At 41.0% G+C, this 12,170-nt stretch overlaps 1 protein-coding gene across 1 annotated transcript in view; it reads left to right on the top strand.

The window, feature by feature from the left end:
- Window positions 1-9,697, top strand: part of LOC128855921 (mucin-2) — a 58,599-nt gene extending 48,902 nt beyond the window's left edge. Inside the window, exons 2-3 of the mRNA XM_054091166.1 lie at window positions 4,411-6,730; window positions 6,789-9,697. Coding sequence (XP_053947141.1) covers window positions 4,439-6,730; window positions 6,789-8,966 — 4,470 coding nt within the window. The 5' untranslated portion in view covers window positions 4,411-4,438 and the 3' untranslated portion in view covers window positions 8,967-9,697. The remainder of the gene's footprint in view (window positions 1-4,410; window positions 6,731-6,788) is intronic.
- The last annotated feature ends 2,473 nt before the right edge of the window (window positions 9,698-12,170 follow it).

Genomic DNA, 12,170 nt, shown 5'->3' with positions numbered 1-12,170 from the left:
CACACATCTTTGGTGACGCGCCAGAAGCTCCGGGAGCTCGGATGGGAGGTTCTTTTGCATCCACCGTATAGTCCGGATCTCGCACCAAGTGATTACCACCTATTTCTGTCCATGGCGAACGAGCTTGGTAGTCGGAAGTTGTCCACAAGAGAGTCCTGTGAAAATTGGCTCTCCGAGTTTTTTGACAATAGGGAAGCGAGCTTCTATAAGAGGGGCATTATGAAGTTGGCATCTCGTTGGGAACTCGTCATCGAACATAACGGCGCATATTTGACTTAAATCGCATTATTATAACCAATTTTATGACCAATTGAAAATTCAATAAAAATACCGCAAGACTTTTTTGACAACCTTTTAATAAACTTTATAAGGAAAAACAATATTGATTTTTATTTAATTTTTTTTTTACGCATGGAGAGTGATGCACCCTATTGCAACTGCATGTGCTTGTATGTGTATACATATATGATTTGTGCAACGACCACTTCTCGCATCAGCAAGTGGAAGTTGTTTGAAAATTTTATTATTATATTTTCACCATAAACATTGTTTCCGATTTGTTTTTTTCTTCTTCTTATTTTATTGCACGAATTGCAATACGAGTTTTTTTTGCAATAGAGGCACAAATGAAGAAAAACTTGCAATACCTGACAACGCACGGCACGGAAAAGCACATAAGGCAAAAACGCTATGGACAAGTTGAGCGGCAATAACAAATCAGAAAGGCGCTACAAGATTTCATTGTTGATTGCTACTTTTGTATTGATGATTTAATCAGTGCACAATTGACGAGTAGAAAATGAAATTGAAAGATTGTATCGCTTACTGTTACAAATGATCCATTTTGTATGTGTGTGTGCTCGCATAGCAGTAGTTCGAGGCAGTCGCTTGCAGTAATAATGCGCGAACGCACACACAGGTACCGGGTGTTTTTTAGACCCATAAATGTTTTTTTAAAGAAAATAAAAGGCTCAAAAAAGTACAGGGTGGTTTTTAGACGCATACGATTTTTTTATTTAAATAAAATAAAAATAAAAAATAAATAGTATCGGGTGTTTTTAGGCACATAGAATTGTTTTTATAAAATAAACATAAATTGTAAATAAAATAAACATAAATTGTATCGGGTGTTTTTTAAGAAGCTAGAAATTTTTTTTTATTGTAAAAGACACAAAAAAGTACAGGGTGTTATTTTAACGTGCACAATTTGTAAATAATATAAATATAAATGGTACCGGGTGTTTTTTAGGCACTAGAATGTTTTTGCTTTAAGAAAATAAAAGACACAAAAAATTGAGGGTGTTTTTTTCAGACACGTCAGCCTTTTTTGATGTAAATAAAATAAATATAAATGGTATTGGGGGTAATTTCGCCGCAGAGAATTTTATTTTTAGAAAATAAAACACAGAAAAAAGTGCAGGGTGTTTTTTTAGACGAGTAAAATTTTTCTTTATGTTAACAAAATAAATATAAATGATATCGGGTGTGTTTTTAAACCTGTACGGCTTTTTTTTGTTTGAGTAAATGAAATAAGCGTAAGCGGTTATCGCGCCAATTAAGAAGAAGAAATGAAATAAAAATAAATTGTAACGGGTGCTTTTTTAGACGCATAGAATTTTTTTTTAGTAAATAAAAGCAAAGGGTGTTCTTTAGACGTCGAAAGACAAAAAAATGCTGGGTTTTTTTAGACATAAAAATATTTTTTTTGAGCAAATCAAATAGACATAATTAGTACCGGGCGCCTAATACGTGATTTTCGTGTAAATAAAACTCATCAAAAAATTTGTGAAATCACCAATTTTTAGCTTTATAAATTTTATGGCAGTTAGTACTCATAAATAATTTCGGACTTATACCTTGGAGGTACCTCGATTTCATCTTTTGAATACCATTCGTTTGGCCTAATTTTTCGATCGAGCTTCGATCATAGATGGCTTACCAGCATGCCATTAATCGGTAACTTAAAATATCCTCACAAAAAAATTGTACAAAGCAGTAAAATATAATATTCTTACCGATCAATTTCTTGAGATGATTCGGTCACCAAAAGTTTGCTCTAAAATGCGGTAATCTTATCGGTTGTTCCTAGAAGCATTTACATCTTAAACAATTGGTATTGATACTGAGAACTAAAATATTGCGAATTATATTCCAGTAGCATTCCCCATTAACGGTAGCGCTGACCCGAACTGCAACATGGCCATATCCAGTATGTGCAGTTTAAGAACTTTATTAGGTTGTTGATGTGCAAGTTGTTCGAGACTCTAGAACAGTAATTTGCCCAGGGTTGACATTCTCTCCTTCCATAGGCTAAGGCATTCACAGAGGAAATGGAAAATCGTTGCCTTTTTCTCCAGTTGATTACAACTACGGCAGTATAAATTGTAAGGTATACCCATTTTGGCTGCTTGCGTAGCTATGGGTCAGAATCCAGTTATCACTGCCGTAAGTCTGAAGGCATCCCTTCGCTTCATGTTTATCAATGTTGAAGTTTGTTTGTGGTTGTAAATGGACCATAATGTTCTGCTGGCTTTACATGTCGTCTCATCTCTCCATCTACAATCCGCAATTTGTAGATATTTTAAGGAAATTGGTGGCGTGAATACCGATTTGGCAAGAATGTTACTCATGGCAGATCCCCTTCTTGTCACTCCGCCTTCTTTTTCGATTCCTTCAATATTCCGATATTCCGATGTCCCGGGCCCCAGATTAAGGTAACTTTATGGTTTACACTCAAAGTGGTATGGCTGGATTGCGAAAGAATCTAGATGCTATTCTTAAAAGATAAATCTGCGATTAGTAGCCTACAAGCTTCATATATTGCCGTAGTTATGAGAACTTTTGAAAATGTGTGGCCTTTTTCTTGCTTTTATTTATTTTTCTATAGTTATTTCGCCCTCAATTAGAAGTCATATTTAGAAATTCTTGGCTGTAGCAAGTCAATCAGGTCAAAATAAAAACAGACAAATAAATAAAAGCATCAACTGAGTTAATTGTTTTCTTAAAAGAACATCGATATAAGCCCAGCCTCAGCCAAACATTAACAAACATTATATTGGGACATCTCATAATCCTCCAAACATAACCGGCATTCGGGGTCACCGTAGTCATACCCATGGATTGCAAAAGTTTGGTGAAAAAGGAATCCATTATTTTCTCGGTAGGTAGCTGTAGGTATCCATATCTCGTAAAGTATCGATCAAACAATTTAAGGGTTATGCTCAGTGTCAAGGTCACATTTCACACTAAAAAAATTCTTTTGCTGTTTTTTGTTTGTTCCATTCAGGGTGTTAGCAATGCCAGTCAACATAGAGAAAATTCGGTACATTTTACAGTTTTTCTTTGATAAAAGCGAAAATGCAAGCCAGAACGCTAGAATTGTGAATAGTGTTTATGGTGCCGATACTGGAACGACTAATCAGTTGCAATTTTGGCTCCGGCGATTCTGTTCAGGAAATTTTGATTTTGAAAAAATTATCGATAATGTCCAAAATGTCGATAAAGTCACAGAAGTACAAAGATTGTAGTCGTAGCATCGCCCAAGGAGCTAAAGATCGACCATAAAACAATTGTAAACCATTTGCGCATGGATGGGTTTCTTTTGTGGCGAGTGAGGCAGCCCCTGCAAAATCCGCTGATGATCCCAACCAGCTCGTTGAAGCCGTTCATACTAAATTATATTCAGTCCGAATTCTAAATTATGGTATTACTACTAAATTATAGTACTCGCACTCTGAAAAAGTTTGGTGCGACCAATGCAACGCAGTTCCTTAATAATATAAAAAAAATCTAAAATATTATAAAAAATCGCACTCTTGCATAACAGTACGAATTGTTCCAATATATTTGATTTTGTTTTTGGTAATTTTTTTTTTTTTTTTTTGCCTTTTAGAGATGAACACTTTTTCACTTTGAATATAGAAAATCTTACAACACTCGCCGGCCAGCGTTCGTAAATGAATACAGAAACTTAAAAATCGCGTTACAGCCATTGCATCTCAGCAGACAATTAAATCTAATCACCGCTAGCGTGCGCTTCTGGCGTTTTCCCGCCCTCCACCAGCTTACCGTTACCTAGTTTCGACCAGCGCGCACCGTTGCTTTTCCGATTGCGCAAGTGGGTCGTTTGTGCCCATCGTTAATGCATCAAATTATGTAATAGTGGCGGCGCGTTCATTTGATTGTTGGTGAAAATATTTATTTGCATAATTTAATGCCTTCATTAGTTACCGACTTTCTTTATTTAATGCTGCTTTTAACAGCTACAATCAATATTCACAGGTTTTTTTTTTTTTATTCGTCAAAATTAATGCTGCATGTCAATGATCAGTATTTATTAACCACTTTGAAATTATTTATTACTTACCCACTAAACATGAGTTTTTTCTGCTCTTTCTCTTTATTTCGCAGCACAACCAGTTGCTGGTTTCACTCAATCATGTCTAATCATCGTCTATGGCTGGTGCTACTCGTAGCGCTGGTCATAATTGTTGGCCACATCGAAGCGGCACCGGAAATTGCTTCAGCCGATTTACCAGTGGAGGCGAGAGGTGGTGGCGGTGACTCAGCTGAAGATGATGCAGTCATTTCCACCAGCTACGTATTGCCCAATCAGATCTTTAACGATGGCAAGCCGTACTATGCGAGCAAAGATCCCATTTCGGGTCAACTGGATTTTAGCGCTAAGAAGCCGGCAGGTATTGAGACCGCTGTCAATGAGGTGATAGACCCCAAGGAGAAGATAGTGCTTAGCAGCAATGGGCCGAACATACACGATTACCTCAATCTGCCCGTGAAGTACTCTTCCTCCAAGTTCGTCTATCCTCTAGTTTCCAGCTCTTATGCAAATCTGAAGTATCAGGGTAGCAATAAGAATTACATAACGAATAAGAAACCAACGTCAGTGGTGGCTTCACCAGTTACGCCGGCACCTAGTCAAAATTATTATACCATACCCACAACCAAATTAATGGCGGTGCCACCCACAGCACCTGGCTTGCATAGTAGTAATGTGCCTTCCACGAATCCAACTTCCACGACTACAACTACCACAACCACATCGAAGAAGCCCACTACCAACTCATCGACGCCGAGCAGCACATCTGCTTTACCCTCAAACCCAACCAAAACCACGACAACCTCCACCACAACTACTTTTGCACCCAGTTCACCCAAGTATACCACCTCGACACGTAAGCCCTCACCAACTCCAACTGCGTCTAGAATTCCTCTGGTGACCGAGAGTAGCACACGCAAAAAGTTTATACCCACCAAAAAGTATACCACATCAACGTCGACTACGAGTGCCACAGCTGCTACGCCTATGCGCTTCCCCGAGCAGGCGCCTGTGAACACCACCTTGGCACCAAACCCCACGACCGCCGGTTCTATCACATACACTACGCGCCCACCCACAGGTCCTTCTTCCGCCTCTACACTCTTTGTGCCAAGCACTAAGCAGCCCGTTCTCTTCACTGAAGACCCCAATGGACAGTTGACTTCAGTTCTGCCCACACCGATCAGCACACGCGTGCCAGACCTCAACATCGCCGACGTCTATCAGACACTTGGTCAAAAACATAATGTGGAGAAGACGGAACAGAAACCAGCAATGTCGCTGGCCGATATATTTAACAGCCTCGCCGAGGAAGAATCAGCGGTAGCTTCACAAAATCAAGGCAATCCCGGTTTCGACTCGCAAGGCAACTACATGCAACCGATTTCGTTGTCAAAACCAGCGCCATTCGCAATGCAACAGCAGCGGCCACCACAGCTCGCTACACATCCAACACATCCAGCATATGGCTCTACGCCACTTCCTGGCAGCAGCAGTGACCAAAAAGTAATATCCGGCAGCCAGGAGAACTACAGCGGCGAGTATGTGTCATATCAGGTGCAGCAACCGAATGTCATGCAATACCGCCCAGTGCCAGGTGCCATCAATAATGTCGTCATCTCACCCGGTCAACATTCCGCTTCGTTTGTGTTGGGCAGTCAGCAACAAGTGGGCACAGCTGCCTTTGGTTCGGTAGAGAAGGAGCCATTGTTCTCCAAAGAACCACCAGTGCAATACGGCACGGTGATCAGTGAGGACATTAGCGCACTACAACGTCCAGGTCAAGTGGCTCCCGCACAGAGCGGCACATTCCCACCCACGCAGGGTGTCTCAAATTTCCATCAAAATGGTAACTTCGGCGCCAGTGCTGCTGGCCCTACACCACCCTATATACAACGCCCATTGGGCACCAACGCACCCGGCACCAACTATGCAGAAGAGCCACCAGCAGCACCATCACCATATCAGCAATTGCCACTCATCGGCTCAAATATACGTCAACGCAAACCGCCCAAGCCACTTGCATTACCACAAACCGCACCGCAGAGCTACCAACCGACTGGACCAACACAAACACCAGTGGGCCAACTGCCAATATCTACAGAAAACAGCAGCGCACAAGATACCAAAGAATTGCTCGTCTCCACCAACATACGCTTCCCCTCAAACGAAGAGCAGTCCGCCGAAGAGCACTCGGTACCAGTGGGTGCCAGCCCACCAGCTGCTCCACAAGTCAACGGCCACGCACAACCTTTGAGTCTTCAACAACTACAGAATGCCAATAATGTTGTATTCCCGAAGGGTGGTGAAGAGAGTGTCAGCAATGTTGGTAGCAACGACATACAGATTCAAAAGCATGAGGTGCTCACTATGAACCAGCATAAACAGAAATTGGTGAGTTATTCAAATTGATTCAAATTGTATAACAAATAATCCTACGTTATTTTTTCAGAGTTTCCCACCATCTCAGCCAGATCAGAATACACCGTCGCTACATATGAAGCCGCCACCACGCTTCCCGCCGACACTTTCCAATGCTATACCGGAGCACAGCGAGATTCACAAGCGTCCACAACCACCGAGCCGGCCGCTCGGTCCTTCCTCTTCGTTTTCATATAACGAATACACACGCAAGCCGATACCTGGCATCGCACGTCCCAACCCAGAGCGACACCTACCCAACATATTACCACAATTCCGCCCCAATGCCAAGATTTCTTCTGGTCACACACCCACACAAAATTTCAACCAAGAACCAGGCAATATACGTATTCCTGGACAATCATTAAAGCGGCCAAACAGCTCGCCTCAGTTCGCCCATCGTCGCCAACCGCTTTTACAACAACAACAACATCGCTATCCACTCAACCGTGCCGCTGACTTTGGACCCGGAGCACCACTCTCATCTGATGCCAATCGGCGCGTTTATCGTTTGCCTCCTTACGGCGGTCAGGGCGTCCAGTACCTCGACCGTATGTACCCACGTCGCCCACACCCTTCAACGCAACGTGTGACAGATAACTATGAAAGGCATGCAGCCGCTTCAAACTCTGAAGTCTACAAGACAATTATGGCGCCTGAACGTTTGGCTGCCTTTGAAGAGGAAGATTTGGTAATCAACGATCCACCTCAACCAGTTTCGCCTGGTCATGAAGAACAGAGCGCTGAAAAAACAAAACTCGAACCGGTAGTAACATTACAAATGTTGCAATCGCAGAAGAAACCGTTATCCCTGCCCAACGATGACACTGGCTCGGGTGAAATTCAAGTGACTGCTGCTTCAGAGCAAACTAGCCCACAAATCGAGAGCGCTGCAACGCAAAATGGACTTTATTTGGTGTATCCATCAAGCGGCGATAAATCGAATGCACAGGAAGTAGGTGACCTCAAAGAGCAGCTACCAGCCATTGCGCATGTGGAAGCACCCTCGGGTAGCGACTACCAAAACACACCGTTTTCGGTGGTGCGAGATCAGCCACAAGAACCTATACTAAAAAACAAGAAGCCACAATCCCTGCAACAGCAAACAAAAGCGCAAATGACGAAAGACAAATTCCCGTATCCCATTGAAAACCCCGATTTAAGCTATACAGAACTTAGTACGCTGGCACATAGTGCTGTGATCGGACCACGCATTATTAGTGGCACTTATGGCATGGGCTCGCCCGACACACCAATCGCCATAGCATATAGCCCCACTGAACCCAGTCCATACAGGCGTGCTGGAGTCAACAACGCGCAACGCTTCTCGAATGTCAATCTCGCCTCATCCGTCATCAGCGAGATACGCCCGGACACACAAACCGAAGAGGGACTTAGCAATGACTTTGATGTGCGCGGACAGAATTTAGAAAAGAATTTCATGGCACCATTCTATCCGAGCGTAAGTCTTGGCACGGCTACCAATGCGCCATCGAATGGTTGGAATATTTTGCCCTCGACTACAGACAAGGCAATTTACGAAAAAAATAATATCAATCGCGCCGATGTGGAAGAGTCTGCCAACGCCGCCGCCGATTTGACTGAAGCGACAACACCGAAAAATCTGGAAATTGATATGTTCCAGCCAGAGTTGCAAGGGGGATTCAAACCCATCTATCCACCTGGTTATACACTGGAAGACGAAGAGCATGAGACTAAAGAGATATTCGCTAATGAAAATGATAAACCATTAGCACTGGCTAGCTACATGCGTCCAGAGGGTAGTCAGGAACACGCTGTCGCGCAGGCTAGTGCAACCACCAGCACCACGACAACCACTTCAACAACAACCAGCACTACACCCAAGCCCAAGTCAGACAGCACTGTTAAGCCCCAAATTACGATACCAACTAACATTGCCACAAACAGCACCAGCACCAGCGCCAACGCTGCGCCAAATTCCAAATCCTCCACAAACACGGATACCACCAAAGCGCCTGCTGCCACACCCACGCCTACAAAGAAGAAATCTTCTTTCGAGACAAGCTTGGCCGCATTGCTTTTCGGTGATGATGAGGAGTTCGAGAACGATAGCGAGGCAAGAAAGCAGCAACCAATACAAGCGACTGTGGAAACCAAAGCAATTAGTGCAGCTGGACCGCGTGAGGGTGCGCCACGCATGGGACCACGGAGCCTGAAGCTCAGATAGATCGTAAAGAAAATGGAAGAAACAAAGCAGCGATCAAATTCACATAACCTTCGAAAGAGTAGGCAAATTTAGTTCTCATCCCTGTGGAAAGTGGAGAAAAGCAGTAAAAGTACGAAAATAAAACTTAGTATAGTATTTTCCTTATTTATTTACTCCAATTGGAGTGACGTGGATATCTAGTTTAGTTTATTGCTTCTTGTAATAATTGGATTGAGCAAATCTTATTTGAATTCAGTGGTTTAATTAAGAGTTTCAAATTCACTTTAACAGAGATTTTCGCATACAAATAACTCTTACAACCATACATACACGCATATCACCCACTTGCAAAACTACATACACATACATTCAAACATAAACGCTCAATTAGTGGGTCAGACAATAGCATTTAGAAGGGCTTTTGCGAGTCTGATTCGAAAATCATAGCGAGCAGAGATTATAGTCTGCTAACAGAGCTTACACACATACATACATACGAAACTTGTGCGCTGATGCGCATGTATTTCATCCGCGTATGTGTGAGTGATTGTTTCTTATTAGACTCCCGAATCGTCGAGGCAGCAACTACTTTACATTTATATATTTTTTTTCTAGTTCAGAAAAATCGAGAATTAAAAACTTAAATTACCATAAAGAATACTAATTAATTAATATTTAAACGAAGTAATGCTCAATGACATTTAAAGTAATTATTAAGTACTATTAATGAAATAGCGAAATGAGTTAATTAAATAAGCACAGATATTTATAATAAAAAATATTTTAAATAAAAAAATATTTTAATTAAAAAAAATATCTTAAATTAAAAGAAATATTTATGATAAAAAGAGATGTATTTAATATGTAATGTATTGTATTTATTTTTATGAACAAATAAAATTTTAAAATTAAAGCGCAAGTTTTTGTTATTTCAAAGGTTGTCAACATCCAATATGCTAATCCAAATACAGGGTAGACCTTCCAGCATTTGGAATTTAACACTAGATTTACCAGAGCAGTCATTTTGACTGGTTGTGCAATTTCAATTAAAAATTCCAACTACATATAACATTTGATTTCCGAAATGGTGCTATGACTTTTGTAACTATAAGTGGATAATACATTTTATGAACTTAATGTTACTTTTTATACATATATTAATAACAAAGATATTTTTGACATTTATACCAGTACCAGTCAAAATGACTGGTGCAAGTTTCTATGAAGAAACGTGTGATTTCGGAGCAATCATGAGGAATATATCGCCAAGTAGCTTCGTTCGTTTCGTTATCGGCATTGAGCCATTGCTATTGTGTTCCTATTACATACCATATAAGTACTTGTACTGAGTTAGAAGTCTCTTGAGTTTTGGGGAAAAACTGAACAATTTCGCAAGCAAAATGTGCCAGTACGTGGGGCGTACGAAGGAAATACTTTGAGGCTTCCATATTTGTAGAACAACAAGTGGGGACCATCATTTTTCTCCAGCTCTATGTGTAGACGAGATTTTATTCAGTTTCTGCGATACATTCGTTTCGACAAAAGAAATCAGAGAAGTCAACGTTTGCAAACAGACGGATGCTCTGGTTTCAGCAGTTTGCAAGAAAGTTATTGAAAACAGTAAAAACTGTCACTCTACCACTCAGAGTGGAAGCCTCGACCTACGTTTTCATTGAGCTTGAGCTTGAAACCATCAGTATAAATTAATTCGGTTTTAAATAAAAGAAACAGGAATATTTTCCAATGATTTCTTTTTTTCTTGATAAAAGCAAATGTTCTTCTTCTAGATTCGTCACACCAAGTCAAAGTGTAGTCAAGTCCCTTTCCACCTGATCTTCCTAACGCAAAGGAGGTATTCCTCTTCCACTGCTACGTATATCACCAGCAGGTACTACAGGTACTGAGTACTTTCAGAACTGGATACAAATCGGATAACATAACCTAACCAATGCTGCCGCTGGATATTTATTCGCTGCACTATATTTATGACGCCGTGAAGCTCAAACAGCTCATTTTCACTTCGTACGTATTTATTCGCCGTTGCCAAAGTGCAGAGGTCCTTTTCGTGTGTTTCGGTACTTATGTCGCTGATGGCAACTTGATTTCATATTTCAACTCTGAAAAGGGTCTGTGGATGATGAGCGTAACATTTACCCGTGATATCTCTCTCCAAAAAATAGGCTATGAGAGTCAAATCGCAGCTTCTAGGTGGCCAATTAACATCACCGATGTTCGATGAGGTTAGGTAAAATCCACTGCGATGCGATCAAATATTTTCATCATATTTTCATGGAAAGCGTCTGCGCCATATTATAGGACATAAATGAGGACTTATAAAGTGGAAGAAGACTTTACTACTCAATTGCTTACTTTGTCTAAGGCTGAAATTTTGTATGGGTGTTAATACTGGTTTCTAAATAAACGAACTACCTTTCTACTTAAAAATCCTAACTTTTAATAGCAACGTGATTGCTGATACGCGAAGTACTTCGTCTTATCCTTGTTCACCACTAGGCCCTTTCTCTTCGCTTCTTTATCTAGCTAAGAAAAGGCAGAACTATCAGCGCTGTTGCTAAGGCGGATGATGTTATATCATCAGCATACCCCAAAAATTGTACGGTCTTATAAAAAATTGTGCCGGAGCGATTAAATTCTGCGGGACGCACAATTTTTTCTAGATTAAGGAAGTCCCATAACAGCGAAAACCTTGTCTGAATCCTCTCTGAAATCTTGTTTTGTTTCAAACTGTTCGGAGAGGTCATATCAAAGAGGTCCTACAACATTGCATATATTTCAAATGTTTTACAAAACTCCCTCATCAGTATTTAGCGGTTAATCCTTTGGCCTTTAGTACTGAATTGTTGAATAGAAGAAAGGCAATGTCACACCTTTGAGTGCATTTCTGCCCTGAAAAACCTCCTCATAAAAGCCGTATTCTGTTCGAGGCCGGCTTAAAACTGTAAGTCCTTCCGTTTGTGGAAAATCATCAAGACGCGCACCACAATCATCAGGAGGAGGAGCTCAGCAAAACAAGCAACAAAGGATGTAAGCACATATTATTATCATTATCAGCCCTATCATAGAATCCGCCGTATACTGTTTTTCGCACAAACTAAGAAATTGTAATCATACAATTCGAATAGCTCCGAACGTACATTCGAAATTCGCAGAATAGCATTCACCGAATACACTCGTAACGTCAAATCTTCGAGTTTCGTACAATTT

This window comes from Anastrepha ludens, chromosome 2 (assembly GCF_028408465.1).
Source record: "Anastrepha ludens isolate Willacy chromosome 2, idAnaLude1.1, whole genome shotgun sequence".
NCBI lineage: Eukaryota > Metazoa > Arthropoda > Insecta > Diptera > Tephritidae > Anastrepha > Anastrepha ludens.
The sequence above is the reverse complement of the archived record's forward strand: the minus strand, read 5'-3'. Positions and strand labels throughout refer to the sequence as shown.